We start from the raw sequence: 16,410 nt of genomic DNA on the forward strand, positions 1-16,410 counted from the left end.
ATTCACTGGATGTTTTCAAGAGAGAGTTAGATTTAGCTCTAAGGGCTAACAGAACCCAGGGATATGGGGAAAAATCAGGAACGGGGTACTGATTTTAGATAATCAGCCATAATCATAGTGAATGGCAGTGCTGGCTCGAAGGGCCGAAAGGCCTACTCCTGCACCTGTTTTTTTATGTTTCTATGATGCAACTCTTTATATTATTACTGAAGATACTGACCATGTCATCCCCTGTTAAACTTTGTGTGAAATACTCATGTTAAGGATTTTGGCTTTTCACTAATGGCACCCACCCATGTTGCTGTCTCTGTTATTGTGATATTGATCCCTGTGTTACCCACTGTTGAATCTCTCTGCATGGAAGGGCAGGTAGCGCATTGCAGCTGCATATTCTTTAATGGAAAATATATACTCCGACTGAACCTGCAATTGCAACTTGAGGAATTTTGGCTCAAAGTTATGAGCTGGAATCTAAGATTCCAAATTGCGTCAGGGAGGGGGGAAAATTACCTGGAGACTTTATTCCAACAGAACACTTCCATCTCCTGGTTTAAGTTCTAACTTAAGTAAGTCCTGGCCTGCCCAGAGGGACGGGGGGGGGGGGGGGGGGGGGGGGGGGGGTGACAATGATTGAGACAAGCAATGGGCAACCTTGGTCTTGTATTTGAACGTTAAACACGGAGGTTCGTGCAAAGCCAGTCAATGAGTGCAGAGAGTTGATAGAGAGCAGAAACAAAGAACTGCAGAACCAGGTTTGTACGAAAGATAGATATAAAGTGCTGGAGTAATTCAGAGGGTCAGGCCAGCATCTCTGGAGAAAAAGGATGGTTGAATTTTCGGATCGGGACCATTCTTCAGACACAGACTGCGGAGTTAATGTTAGTTTGCTCATGACTGGGGGTGTCAGGGGTTATGAGGAAAATGGGGTTAGGAGGGAGAGATAAGAAGGGTCTCTACCCTATTTCCTTCGCTCCATAGATGCTGGCTCACCCGCTGAGTTTCTTCAGCATTTTTGTCTACCTTCTATTTTTCAGCATCTGCAGTTCCTTCTTAAACGATCAGCCATGATTGAATGGTGAGGTAGACTTGATGGGCCGAGTGGCCTAATTTTGTTCCTTTATAACCTTAATGACCAGTGCAGTAGGTCATTATAACCTTAATGACCAGTGCAGTAGGCAATATGAGTTTGGTGGAGCAAGACATAAATGATAATACGGGCTAATATAAATAAAATGGTAATCTGTCCTCTGCAGACACAAGTGTGGTTTTCAAGGGTTGTGTTGCCTGCCTGGTGCCATTTAATTATACCTCCTCAGGGTTGGAGAGGAACGGAGTGGGAGAGAAAATATCCTTGTCTTCTGGTCTCCATGGAAGCATAGAAACATAGAAAATAGGTGCAGGAGTAGGCCATTAGGCCCTTCGAGCCTGCACCGCCATTCAATATGATCATGGCTGATCATCCAACTCAGTATCCTGTACCTGCCTTCTCTCCATACCCCCTGATCCCTTTAGCCACAAGGGCCACATCTAACTCCTTCTTAAATAAAGCCAATGAACTGGCCTCAACTACCTTCTGTAGCAGAGAATTCCACAGATTCACCACTCTCTGTGTGAAAAATGATTTTCTTATCTCGGTCCTAAAAGACTTCCCCCTTATCCTTAAACTGTGACCCCTTGTTCTGGACTTCCCCAACATCGGGAACAATCTTCCTGCATCTAGCCTGTCCAACTTCTTAAGAATTTTGTAAGTTTCTCTAAGATCCCCCCTCAATCTTCTAAATTCTAGCGAGTACAAGCCGATGACATACATAGGATAAAGGATGAGGAGTTGGGGGTCCAAACTAGACAAGCAGCATGTGTGAATTACTACCAGAGGCACATACAAACTGCCGTGGTGTAAAGAAGGCCAGGGAACTGAACGCATGGCCGAAAGATTGGTGTGGAATGGACCACTGACACCAGGAATGGGGAAAAAGATAACTCTTCAGTCAGAGTGGGCTTCATTTGAATTGAGCTTAGAGCAGATTCTTAAATATTTGAATAACTAAAGCTGCAGGTCTGGTTTAAACTAAATAGTCGGGGGGGGGGGGGGGGCTCTGATGGGAGGAAATTTAGAAAGTTAATGAGAAAGTACAAAGTTATTATCCAAAATGCCACCTATCCTTTTTCTCCAGAGATGCTGCCTGACAATTCCAGCACCTTGTGCCTATCTATGCAATTTAACCATTTGGGGTAATGAACAATTAGCGTTTGAGCAGCGAAAAGTGTTAAAAACTGAGGGCTCTGTATCTCAAATCTGAAGAAGGGCCTCGACCCGAAACGTCGCCCATTCCTTCGCTCCAGAGGTGCTGCCTATCCCGCTGAGTTACTCCAGCTTTTTGTGTCTTCCTTCGCTCTGTATCTCAATGTACGCAACATCTCTAACAAGATAGGTGGATTAGTAGCACAAATAAAAATAAACATGATCTAATGCATAACATAGATGTGTAAATTGATTATAAATTGATTGAGATTAAGAATTAAATATTGTAGGATACTAAACTTTTCGAAGAGACAGATAACATGGAATAATCCTGATAATATATCTTGAGATAAAGGCAGAAGTGGGGAGAATCTTATCTTAGCTATTCAAGTATAATTAGTGTTCAAGAAGGAACTGCAGATGCTGGAAAATCGAAGGTAGACAAAAATGCTGGAGAAACTCAGCGGGTGAGGCAGTATCTATGGAGCGAAGGAAATAGGCGACGTTTCGGGCCGAAACCCTTCTTCAGACATTAAGAAGGGTTTCGGCCCGAAATGTTACCTATATCCTTGGCTCCATAGATGCTGCCTCACCAGCTGAGTTTCTCCAGCATTTTTGTCTACCAAGTATAATCAGTTGCAGAAACAAAGAACTGCCAATGTTAATAACAAGGATAAGTGATGTTTCAGGTTGTGGCCCCTCTTCAGACTGCAGAAGGGTCCCCACCCGAAATGTCATCTATCCACGTTTTCCAGAGACGCTGCCTGAGCAGCTGAGTAACTCCAGCACTTTATGACCTTTTAAGTTTAATCAGTTTGAGTGTTTAAGGAACCTCAAAGGATAGTTGTATTCAATCCCCCAAACAGTAAAGGTAATGGTAAGCGTAGCATAACTCAATAAATTAGAGGAACTTTTCCACAAGGGGACTTTAAATTACATCTGGAATAGATAAATCAAAGGAGTAGTGGTGTGGAGAATGAATTTATGGAGTGTATGAAAAGCATTTTTCTTGATCAATGTGTGGATCTGAGGAAGCAAGCCCTTTTAAATCTAGCATTGTGTACTGAGTAGAGGTTAATTGATGAGCTGCTGGATAAGGGGCCCTCGGGGAGTGGTGATCAACAATTTAAATAAAAATTGAGAGCAATTAAAGTCAATCTCAAACCAAGGTCTTAAACATGAATGAAACGTATTACAAAGGAATGAATCATGAGTTAGCTGCCACAGATGGGGAACTACAGTAAAAGGCATGACAGCTAACATGCGATGGATAACATCTGAAGCATTGAAATATTCTCCATAACAAATATGCATCCTTTTAAAGATATGAAAATCCAACAGTAAAATGGACCATCTTTGTTTGTCTCGATAAATTAAATATAGCATTAGATCAAAGGAAAAGCCTTATATAATGTTGTCAGAACTGCAGCTAGCCTGAGGGTTGGAAATATTTCACAACTCAGCTGAGGAGGTGGAAAACTTTCGCAAAGAAATGGAAAGCAGAGTTTGAAAGATGGCTAGCAAGAGACATAAACACAAACTGTAGAGACTTTTAGAAAGCCAAGGAATTACAGATGCTGGTTTACAAAACAACAAACACAAAGTGCTGGAGACACTCAGAAGGTCAGGCAGCATCCGTGGAGAACATGGATAGATGATGTTTCTGTTCGAGACCCTTCTTCAGATTGATTAGGGGGGGGAGGTGAGAAGGGGCAGGATGAGGCTTGGTGAGTAATAGGTGAAAGATACACACAAAATGCCAGAGTAACTCAGCGGGCCAGGCAGCATCCCAGGAGAAAAGGAATAGGTGACGTTTAGGATCGAGACCCTGTGCTGGTGAGGAGGTGTTGACAGGCAAGATGGTTGGACAAAGGCCGGGATAAGATTAGAAAAGGTGAGATGAGGTTAGAAGAGGTGAGAATTGTGAAGTCACTGAAGTCAAGTCACTTTTATTTCTATAGCACATTTAAAAATCAACTCTCGTTGACCAAAGTGCTTTACATTGGTGGAGGTACTAACGTTATACAACATTTGTTCATAGATTAAGTACATACATAAATACATACATATAGCCCTCCATCAGAGGACGTCAAGAAAGGCTTGAGAGTAAAGATGAGCTTTAAGTCTCAACTCAAAAGAGTCGATGGAGGGGGCAGTTCTGATGGGAAGCGGGATGCTGTTCCGTAGTCTAGGAGCTGCAACCGCAAAGGCACGGTCGCCCCTGAGCTTATGCCTAGACTGCGGGAGAGTAATAGGTGGAAGATAGACACAAAGACATGAAGATAGACATGAAGCCAGAGGACAAAATGTTGGGTGGAAGAGAAAGACATGGGTGAGAATCCAGATGAGGTACAGGGATGTGTGTGTGTGTGTGTGTGTGGGGTGGGGGGGGGCAACATCTATCAAGGTACAAAAAGAGAAAGATTAGCTAAATTTAACACGAGTTCCTTGCTGGGGATTTATTTTTACTGACGAATAAAGGAATGAAAGCAGAAGTTGAAAAAACGTTACGTTTGTCTTCACAGAAAAAAAGCTCATGGGAATACCAGGGAATTCCAGATTCAGAGTGATTGAATAATTTTAGAAATGACCGTTGGTTAAAAAAAAAAAAGCACAATAGTATCTTGGAGAAATTAATGGGACAAAAAAAATATTGACTCCCCTTGATGTGAAGACCTGTTTCCCTGTGTTTTGAAGGAGATGTTAGAGATAAAGTGACATTGATTGGCATCTACCAAGATTCTAGAGCTGCCCTATGAGATTGGAATCTAGTTCCATTATTTAAGAAAGGCAGAAGGGGAATAAAAAACAAGGATCCAGCGAGCAATTGGCTGACATCACTTGTAGGCAAAATGCCAGAGTCTATTATGAAAGAATTAGTAATAGGGCATTTTGAAAACAATAACAGGACTGGACACGGTCATAGAGTTGCTCAGCATGGAAACAGGCCATCTTGTGCAATCCGACCAAGATGGCATAACGGTCTGGTCCCATTTGCCAGCATTTGTCCCGTAACCCTCTAAAATCCATCTATTCATATATCTGTTCGAATGTCTTTTAAAATTGTAATTGTGTCACTTCGACAGCTTTCCCTGGCAGCTCATTATGGATACGGATAACCCCACTGAGTGAAAAAGCTGCCTCCGAGATGCCTCTTAAATCTTGTCCTCATCACCTTGCTTAGTCCCTGGGGATTTATCCACCTTTATGTGCTTTAAAATCGGCAACACCTCCACTATGGTCAATTAACTTAGAATGTGATCTAAGTCAACACAACTCATATGCCTCAGTTCCATATGCCCCTGTCCCACTTAGGAAACCTGAACGGAAATTTCTGGAGACTTTGCGCCCCACCCAATGTTTCCGTGCGGTTCCCGGAGGTTTTTGTCAGTCTCCCTACCTGCTTGCACTACCTGCAACCTCCGGCAACCACCTGCAACCTCCGGGAACCGCACGGAAACCTTGGGTGGGGCGCAAAGTCTCCAGAGGTTTCCGTTCAGGTTTCCTAAGTGGGACAGGGGCATTATTAGCTTCCATGATCTTCTCAGTAAAAATGATTGAGAAATATTCATGTAATACCTCCGGGATGAGACTCGTACTTGATTATGCCTTGGCGAGGTCACCAACATTATCAAGGATGAGTCCCACTCCGGACATTCCTTCTCCTCCCCTCTCCCGTCAGGCAAGTGTGGAAACACAAACCTCCGGATTCAGGGACAGTTTCTTCCCAACTGTTAACAGGCAACTGAATAATTCTATGAACAACCAGAGAGCAGTCCTGAGCTACTATCTGCCTCATTGGAGACCCTCGGACTATCTTTAATCAGACTTTACTCGACTTTATCTTGCACTAAACGTTATTCCCTTTATTGTGTATCTGTACATTGTGGATCCCAAATTCTGCTTGGGTAGCCTACATCCCAATGGCATGAATATTGAATTCACCAACCTCAGGTAACCCACAGCCTCCCCCCCCACCTCATCTGCCCAGTTTCTCCTGCACACCTTTCTTCCCCCCTGTCCTCGTCACCCAATTCCGTTCCCTACACCTCATCCACCCATTACTTAGCCCACCATTCTCCAGCCCCCCCCCCCCCCCCCCCAGTTTTCCGGTGAGACTAATCATAGACTCGGTGACCATATATAACCATATAACCATATAACAATTACAGCACGGAAACAGGCCATCTCGACCCTTCTAGTCCGTGCCGAACACATATTCTCCCCTAGTCCCATATACCTGCGCCCGGACCATAACCCTCCATTCCTTTCCCGTCCATATAACTATCCAATTTATTTTTAAATGATAAAAACGAACCTGCCTCCACCACCTTCACTGGAAGCTCAATCCACACAGCCACCACTCTCTGAGTAAAGAAGTTCCCCCTCATGTTACCCCTAAACTTCTGTCCCTTAATTCTCAAGTCATGTCCCCTTATTTGAACCTTCCCTACTCTCAGTGGGAAAAGCTTATCCACGTCAACTCTGTCTATCCCTCTCATCATTTTAAAGACCTCTATCAAGTCCCCCCTTAACCTTCTGCGCTCCAAAGAATAAAGCCCTAACTTGTTCAACCTTTCTCTGTAACTTAGTTGCTGAAACTCAGGCAACATTCTAGTAAATCTCCTCTGTACTCTCTCTATTTTGTTGACGTCCTTCCTATAATTAGGCGACCAAAATTGTACACCATACTCCAGAATTGGCCTCACCAATGCCTTGTACAATTTTAACATTACATCCCAACTTCTATACTCAATGCTCTGATTTATAAAGGCCAGCACACCAAAAGCTTTCTTTACCACCCTATCTACATGAGATTCCACTTTCAGGGAACTGTGCACAGTTATTCCGAGATCCCTCTGTTCACCTGCATTCTTCAATTCCCTACCATTTACCATGTACGTCCTATTTTGATTTGTCCTGCCAAGATGTAGCACCTCACACTTATCAGCATTAAACTCCATCTGCCATCTTTCAGCCCACTCTTCAACTGGCATAAATCTCTCTGTAGACTTTGAAAATCTACTTCATTATCCACAACCCCACCTATCTTAGTATCATCTGCATACTTACTAATCCAATTTACCACACCCCATCATCCAGATCATTGATGTACATGACAAACAACAGTGGACTCAACACAGATCCCTGTGGCACCCCACTAGTCACTGGCCTCCAACCTGACAAACAACTATCCACCATTACTCTCTGGCATCTCCCATTCAGCCACTGTTGAATCCATCTTGCTACTCCACCACTTGCTGGATCTCCCAGTTGTTGACCACTTCAACTTCCCATTCCCAGATCCCTCGTCAGGGACCTCAAACGGCCCTTCCACATGAGATAGGGGATCAGATACACCTCCTCCAACCTCCTTCATGGCATGCGGAGCTCTCGATGTGGCCTCCTCTACATCAGTAGCTCTGGCTCCATGGCCCATGCTCTTGTGAGGTTAGAAGAATGAGAGCGATCGCAATGAAAACAACAGCATTCTAACAGGACAAGACAAGATAGGTGCTAGTGTGACATCGCCACTGGCTGGCATGTCCAGAACCAGGGTCACTATCTCAGAACCATGGATCAACGATTCAGGACAGAAATGAGAAGAAATGTCTTCAACAGAGGAGGGTAAATCTTTGGAAATTCTTCTGTGGAGTTTCAACCACTGACTAGGTGTGAAAATGCACACCTCCAGATTCAGGTACAGTTTCTTCCCAGCTGTTATCAGGCATCTGAATCATCCTACCACAACTAGAGAACAGTCCTGAATTACTATCTATCTCATTGGTGACCCTCGGACTATCTTTGTTGGACTTTATTGGCTTTACCTTGCACTATCACCTTATCATGATAGACACAAAATGCTGGAGTAACTCAGCGGGACAAGCAGCAGCATCTCTGGAGAGAAGGAATGGGTGACATTTTGGGTCGACACCCTTCTTCAGATGGGTCATGAATCTATCATGTATCTACCTTATACACCATTATCCTTATCATGTATCTATACACTGTGCATGGCTCGATGGCCTCATGTGTTGCCTTTCTGCTGACTGGTTAGCACGCAACAAAAGCTTTTCACTGTACCTCGGTAGGCGTGGCAATAAACTAAACTAAACCAAGAATCAGAGTCACACAACATTGAAGCATGCCCTTCAGCCCAACTCTATCATGCCAACCAAGATGTCCCATCTAAGCTAGTCGCATTGGCTTGTGTTTGGCCCATATCTATCTAAACCTTTTCTATCCACGGTCCAAGTGTCTTTTAATTGCAGCACCATCCACCACCTCTGGCAGCTGGTTCAATAGACAATAGGTGCAGGAGTAGGCCATTCGGCCCATCGAGCCAGCACCGCCATTCAATGTGGTCATGGCTGATCATCCCCAATCAGTACCCCGTTCCTGCCTTCTCCCCATATCCTCTGACTCCGCTATCTTCAAGAGCCCGATCTAGCATAATTATATTCAAAAGAGTATTAGATTTTTGTACATGAAGGGAATCTACAGACAGAGTCATGGAGTCACAGCTGCAGAGAAACAGGCCCTTCGGACCAACTTGCCCATGCCGGCCAAGGTGCCACATCTAGTCCCACCTGCCCAGATTTGGTCATATCCTTCTAAACCTTTCCTCTCTGTCCAAATGTCTTTTAAATACCTGCCTTAACTAATCTCTGACAGCTCATTCCATTTACCCTCTGGGTGAAAGGGTTGCCCCTCAGGTTCCTATTAAATCTTTCTCCCCCACCATGTTTCCCTTACTCTGGGTAAAAAACTCTGTACATTCACCCTCATGTATTCTCCTCATGATTTTATACACCTCTATAAGATCACCCCTCAGCCTCCTGTGCTCCACGGAATAAACTCCTAGCCTGCTCAACCTCTCCCTGTAGCTCAGACTCTCAAGTCCTGGCAACATCCTGGTAAATCTCTGCATTCTTTCCATCTTAACAACATCCTTCCTATTGCAGGGTTTAGTTTAGAGATACAGATTGACCAAAATAGGTGTCAGGAGGTTATGGGGAGAAGGCAGGAGAATGGGGTTTGGGAGGGAGAGAGATAGATCAGCCATGATTGAATGACTTATGTAGACTTGTGTAAGAAGGGACTGCAGATGCTGGTTTAAACCAAAGATTTACAGTGTACAAGCCGAATCTATCCAGTCTTTCATATGAAGAAAGACTGGATAGACTCGGCTTGTGCACGCTAGAATTTAGAAGATTGAGGGGGGATCTTATAGAAACTTACAAAATTCTTAAGGGGTTGGACAGGCTAGATGCAGGAAGATTGTTCCTGATATTGGGGAAGTCTAGAACAAGGGGTCACAGTTTAAGGATAAGAGGGAAGTCTTTTAGGACCGAGATGAGAAAATCATTTTTTACACAGAGAGTGGTGAATCTGTGGAATTCTCTGCTACAGAAGGTAGTTGAGGCCAGTTCATTGGCTATATTTAAGAGTGAGTTAGATGTGGCCCTTGTGGCTAAAGGGATCAGGGGGTATGGAGAGAAGGCAGGTACAGGATACTGAGTTGGATGATCAGCCATGATCATATTGAATGGCAGTGCAGGCTCGAAGGGCCGAATGGCCTACTCCTGCACCTATTTTCTATGTTTCTACAGACACAAAATGCTGGAGTAACTCAGCGGGACAGGCAGCACCTCTGGAGAGAAGGAATGGGTTACGTTTCGGGCCGAGACCCTTCTTCAGAAATGGCTTAATTCTGCTCCTATCACTTTTCCGCTGGAGGGTGGCGCGCTGGTAAACGGTGAGGAGGAGCACTCCCGTTGAATGGCAGAATGGGAGCAATGGGCCGAACGGCCTCACAATGTTTATAGTTCCCTGTGCTCCTTCCTGCGTTACATTGTCCCGTACAGTTATACTCGTGGTGTCCGTGGAGAGCGGTTTTGTCTTCACTTACCTGCAGTCCACGGCGTCTTAGAATATTCGGCTCATCCATCCTCGCCCCTTGATGGCTTGCTACTTTTTTTTGCTGTCAGTGCGGGTGGGGAGACGGGCGGACGCTGTATCTCTCCTCTCCTTCTCTCTCCCTCTCTCCTCTATCCCTCTCTCCCTCTCCTCGCGTGCAAACAATGAATGGGAGGATTGCTGTGGTTCCAGATCCGGACGCTGTGTGTGTATCAGCTGATGGCTTCAGTGATGAAGAGGGCGCTTGTCTTGCGGGGCCGCGGCTGCTTGGGGCGGGGTCTGGGACGGGCTAGCGTTTACAGAGACCCCCTCCCCCCTATCGCCCGGACAAAGCAGCCAGCGGTTCCCAGCAAACAGTGGCCACTGTGGGTGGAGCCGGCCATCCCCCAGCGCAAGTGTGTGGCCACTCACTCAATCACTCACTCGCTGACAAACTGTTCAAGAAGGAACTGGAGATGCTGGAAAATCCAAGGTAGACACAAGTGCTGGAGAAACTCAGTCCCGAAACGTTGCCTATTTCCTTCGCTCCATAGATGCTGCTGCACCCGCTGAGTTTCTCCAGCACATTTGCCTACCTTGCTGTCAAAACTACCTGCCTCTTCTTCCCCAGCCCAGAGGAGGTTTCCCAGCCTGATACCGATGCCCCCATCCCACAAGGCGTGGAATCTCCAATCTTACAAAAGAAACTTACAGAATTCTTAAGGGGTTGGACAGGCTAGATGCAGGAAGATTATTCCCGATATTGGGGAAGTCCAGAACTAGGGGTCACGGTTTAAGGATAAGAGGGAAGTCTTTTAGGACCGAGATGAGAAAATCATTTTTTACACAGAGAGTGGTGAATCTGTGGAATTCTCTGCCACAGAAGGTAGTTGAGGCCAGTTCATTGGCTATATTTAAGAGGGAGTTAGATGTGGCCCTTGTGGCTAAAGGGATCAGGGGGTATGGAGAGAAGGCAGGGATGGGATACTGAGTTGGATGATCAGCCATGATCATATCGAATGGCGGTGCAGGCTCGAAGGGCCGAATGGCCTACTCCTGCACCTATTTTCTATGTTTCTATCTCCGACCCCTGCCTCTCTCGCCTTGTGCGATAGATAGATAGATAGATAGATAGATAGATAGATAGATAGATAGATAGATAGATAGATAGATAGATAGATAGATACAAAGTGCTGGACTATATTTAAGCTATATTCATTGGCTATATTTAGGAGGGAGTTAGATGTGGCCCTTGTGGCCAAAGGGATCAGGGGGTATGGAGAGAAGGCAGGTACAGGATACTGAGTTGGATGATCAGCCATGATCATATTGAATGGCGTTGCAGGCTCGAAGGGCCGAATGGCCTACTCCTGCACCTATTTTCTATGTTTCTATGACACAGTAGAACCCTTGTCCCACGGTACGAGTTCATTCCAAGAGCTCTCCCAAGTTTGCCCTGATTCGAACTCGGAGATTTACGGTAATGGCCGCTCGTCGGTACTCAGGGCTCTCGTGGACATTTTTTCATTATGATGAAAAATTTTCACGAGTCTTTTCGTGCTTACCTGCCGTTAGCGAATCTTCCCGAGTGCCTGCCGTTGGCGCTAAGAGACGTCCCCGAGCTCCGACGTACCCGCTACGTTCATTCTCCGTGCTTACCACGAGTTTGATTTTTTTTAAACTCGGGAGAGCTCTTGGAATGAACTCGCACTGTGGGACAGGGCTATTACTCAGCGGGTCAGGCAGCATCTCTGGAGAGAAGTAGGGGACGTTTCGGGTCAGAACCCTTCTTCCGACTGAGAGTCAGGGGAGAGAGAAACTAGAGGTATGAGAAGGTGCAGAACAAACCATAGCCGGCACCGATGACCAAGGAAAGGTGGAGCCCACAATGGTCCATTGTTGGCCGTGGAGGAGGCGATACCCACCCTAGTTATTCCTGCGAGTTCCCGATGTTGGGGGGGAGTCCAGATCCAGGGGCCACAGTTTGAGAATAAAGGGTAGGCCATTTAGAGCGGAGATGAGGAAAACACTTTTTTACCCAGAGAGTTGTGAGTCTGTAGAATTCTCTGCCTCAGAAGGCAGTGGAGGCCAATTCTCTGGAAGCTTTCGAGAGAGAGTTAGATAGAGCTCTTCAAAGATAGCGGAGTCAGGGGATATGGGGAGAAGGCAGGAACGGGGTACTGATTGTGAATGATCAGCCATGATCATGGTGGTGCTGGCTCGAAGGGCTGAATGGCCTACTCCTGCACCTATTGTCTAGTTTCACTGTTTGTATCCCTTCGTTATCACCTCTTCCACAACCAACAATGGACAACCGAGTCCACACCGACCATTGTGAACCAACTGTTCACATTATTTATATGGTATCCCACTTTTGTGCCCACTCGCTACACACTCAGGGCAATTTACGGAGGTCAATTGACGGATAAACCAGCATGTTTTGGCCTCAGAATTAAAGGGTGCTCTTTTAGAAAGGAGGTGAGGAGGAACTTATTTAGAACGGCCATTTAGAACGGAGACGAGGAAACACTTTTTCTCACAGAGAGTTGTGAGTGTGTGGAATTCTCTGCCTCTGAGGGCGGTGGAGGCAGGTTCTCTGGATGCTTTCAAGAGAGAGCTGGATAGGGCTCTTAAAGATCGCGGAGTCTCAGGAGATATGGGGAGAAGGCAGGAACGGGGTACTGATTGGGGATGATCAGCCATGATCGCATTGAATGGCGTTGCTGGCTCGAAGGGCCGAATGGCCTACTCCTGCTCCTATTGTCTATTATTTAGTCAGAGGGTAGTTAATCCGCGGAACTCATTGCCACAGAGGGCTGTGGAGGCCAAGTCAGTGGATATTTTTAAGGCAGAGATAGATAGATTCTTGATTAGAACTGGTGTCAAGGGTTATGGGGAGAAGGCAGGAAAATGGGATTAGGAGGCAGAGATCAGCCATGATTGAATGGTGGTGTTGACTCGATGGGCTGAATGGCCTAACTCTACTCCTATAGCTTGTGAACGTGTGACCACACAGACCACACAGTGATCACATGGATAGATTCCCATTCAACTGCTGCATTGGACCTTCAGGGTGGTAAATGTCACTGGGCAGAGAGCTACTGATGGTGAGGGTTGATAGTTTTGTAACATGTAGGATGTGACCATCATTCAGGAAATCAGCCACTCTATCTGGGCTTGTTTCTCACTGTAACGCACTCATATACACCCGGTAAATATTCATCAGATAAACTCCACAACCTCAGTGAAACACATTATTCTACACAACCCCATCGTAGCATGCTGTGACTGTGTGATGCGCTACTCCATGTAACATTCCAGTGTCTCTAAAACCCTTCACTGTAACTCTCTAACGCCCTTCATGCGACACTCCTCTCTCTAAAACCCTTCACTGCAACTCTCTAACACTCCTCACTGTAACACTCTAACTCCTCACTGTAACACTATCTCCGTGTAACACTCTTAACTCCTCATCGCTGTAACCCCTGTGTCCCCACACTCTGTGCCATTCTTTTCCTGCCACTGCTTGCTGTGGAATGCCTGCTTTGTCTGGGTGTTGGGCAGGTGCCAGCTGCTTGCCAGTCGGTGCCAGCACACCAACTGATTGAGATGCAGGAGATGACTATGAGACATCAGGCTTTCCTCAGTCCAGCGGAACAGACGTGCCTCTGTACCCACTCCCCTCACAGCCCCCCCCCTGCACCCAGCTTGCTGCTCCTGCTCACTGCCAAGGGGCGAGACTGGGAGGAAGAGCGGTCTGGCCCACCCTCACTGATTCCACCCCCCCCCCCCTCAGCGGCCATTCCCGGGTCGACCGACCAGAAACTCTGCAGCAAGAATGTCGGGAAAGAGAGAGGCAGAACTAGAGAGGGAAAGATGGAGAAGGGAGGAGGAGGTGAGAGGGAGATGGGTCGGAAGAGAGAGTGGGATAGCAGGAGAGACTGAGGAGGGAAAAGGGGAGAGAGGGGGAGGGGGGGAAGAAGCAGGAGATTGAATAGAAAAATTAATTGAATAGAAAAATGCCACATGGAAACAGGCCCTTCAGGCCACCGATTCAATGCTGGCCATCGATCACCTGTTCTATGTTATGGCACTTTCTCATCCACTCTCCACACAGTAGGGGGCAATTAACCAACAAAGCTGCACGTCTTTGGAATGTGGGAGGAAACTCCGTGGAGTACCTGGAGAAAAGTCACAGGGAGATTCGAGGCTCTAGGGGGCTATTGAAAGGCTGATCTTCCCAAAGTAAGGCGATCAAACCAAAAATGCGTGGATAACTGCACACAATCTTTTTCCCAGGATAGAGGATTCTAAAATCTTTCTCAGGCATACGACTGTCCGAATGTCTTTTGAAAGTCATGCCTGTATGTGCTTCTGTAGCTTCCTCTGGTGACTGGTTCTCCATATAGGCTACTTTTTTTTTTTTTTTTTTTTTTTTGTTTTGTTTATTTTTTCTTTGTTTTTTTTTTTTTTTTTTTAGCGCGAACGCAGTCCCCCACTACCACAAATTTTGCAGTCGAGTATCCCGCATTTGGGGACATCGCAGGCGTCAGCACACCCGAAGTGCAATGGGTTAGCCTCGTCCTGGGAGAACCTCCTGGGTGATCAAGGTCTCTCCCCTGCCAGGTAAGTATATATAGGCTACTTTCTGAGTGAAAACGTTTCCTCCGTGGTCCCTCTTAAATCTCTCCCCTCTCATCTGAAGCCTTTGCATTTTACTTTGCATTATCCTGGGGAAAAGATTGTGTGCAGTTATCCACGCATTTTTGGTTTGATCGCCTTACATTGGGAAGATCAGCCTTTCAATGGCCCCACTAGAGCCTCGGGTTTCCCTTGTAGAACAATCGTATCCTAATCCGAGTGTAAATGGATCAGGTGAGGGCAGATTATGGGGAAGGTGGCACAATGGTGGCACAGGGCAGCACAGTGGCGCAGCGGTAGAGTTGCTGCCTTACTGCGCCAGAGACCCCGTTTCGATCCTGACTATGGGTGCTGCCTGTACGGAGTTTGCACGTTCTCCCTGTAATTGCATGTGTTTCCTCCGGGTGCTCCGGTTTCCTCCCACAGTACAAAGACGTGCAGGTTTTTTTGGTTAATAGGCTTCCGTATATTGTCCGGAGTGCGTGGGATGGAACTGGTGTCTGGGTGATTTCTGGTCAGTGCAGACTCGGTGGGCCAAACGGCTTCTTTCCGTGCTGCATCTTCCAACTAAACAAAAGGTGATGAAGATGGCGATATCACCTTGAACCTAAAGGGCCTGTCCCACTTGGCCGTCATTTACGCGACAGGCCGGTAGCAACAGACGCGCGACGGTCGCGAGCGTCATCATGCGTCCGCACAGCCGTCTGGAGCGCGTGACTTCGTTTGAAGATGGACACGAAATGCTGGAGTAACTCAGCGTGACCGGCAGCATCTCTGGAGAGAAGGAATGGATGATGTTTCTGGTCGAGACTCTTCTTCAGTCAGAAGAAGGGTCTCGACCTGAAACATCACCAGTTGCTTCTCTCCAGAGATGCTGCCGGTCCCGCTGAGTTACTCCTGCATTCTGTGTCTATCTCCAATCGTCTTGGCCCCGCTCTGGGAGTAGGAGTGGGGGAGGATTCGGATCCGCAACGGCCGTGAGCCCCAGGCCGAGCTCGGCGATCGTTTGCCTGCTTCTGCTGCCGTTGGAGGTGAGACGTTGCTCCGCGCCAGTGTGTCCCACTTTGGCCGTCATATACGCGACAGGCCGGTGGCGCGCGAAGATTTCGTGCAGAGCGATATCCTGGAGCACTGCGCGATACCGCACACAACTCCACGCTCCTCCACGCCATTCCATGCGCCCGTCCCGCGCTACCCACACGCTACCAGGTCGCGTAAATGGCGCGCAAATGACGGCCAAGTGGGACAGGCCCTTTATTGTCGTCTCCCATTACAATATTGGCAACAGGATTGATCGATCGGAGCACCTTCAGGTGAGAGATATTTAGAGACCAATGTTCACCCAGTCTGTGTTTGAGAAGGAACTGCAGATGCTGGAAAATCGAAGGTAGACAAAAATGCTGGAGAAACTCAGCGGTTGCAGCAGCATCTATGGAGCGAAGGAAATAGGCAACGTTTCGGGACGAAACGTTGCCTATTTCCTTCGCTCCATAGATGCTGCTGCACCTGCTGAGTTTCACCAGCATTTTTGTGTACCTTCACCAAGTCTGTGTGGTGAGAGCGCCCTCCTCTGGTTCAGAACACCCATGCAACAAGTGCGCCCAGTTCCCGACCAAGTTAGCTTTGTT

The 16,410-nt window shown here is 46.8% G+C and overlaps 1 protein-coding gene and 1 non-coding gene across 2 annotated transcripts in view; both read right to left on the minus strand.

Moving 5' to 3' along the window:
• LOC116989524 (microtubule-associated serine/threonine-protein kinase 3-like) overlaps window positions 1-10,423 on the minus strand; it is a 75,345-nt gene extending 64,922 nt beyond the window's left edge. The window contains exon 1 of the mRNA XM_033046993.1: window positions 10,155-10,423. Within this exon, the coding sequence (XP_032902884.1) occupies window positions 10,155-10,193 (39 nt within the window). The 5' untranslated portion in view covers window positions 10,194-10,423. The remainder of the gene's footprint in view (window positions 1-10,154) is intronic.
• A 4,193-nt stretch (window positions 10,424-14,616) lies between these two features.
• LOC116989768 lies at window positions 14,617-14,775 on the minus strand. Its single transcript, XR_004416317.1, has one exon. It is a non-coding gene; the product is annotated as a U1 spliceosomal RNA (small nuclear RNA).
• Between the last annotated feature and the right edge of the window lie 1,635 nt (window positions 14,776-16,410).

Source organism: Amblyraja radiata, chromosome 29, assembly GCF_010909765.2.
Source record: "Amblyraja radiata isolate CabotCenter1 chromosome 29, sAmbRad1.1.pri, whole genome shotgun sequence".
Taxonomy (NCBI): domain Eukaryota; kingdom Metazoa; phylum Chordata; class Chondrichthyes; order Rajiformes; family Rajidae; genus Amblyraja; species Amblyraja radiata.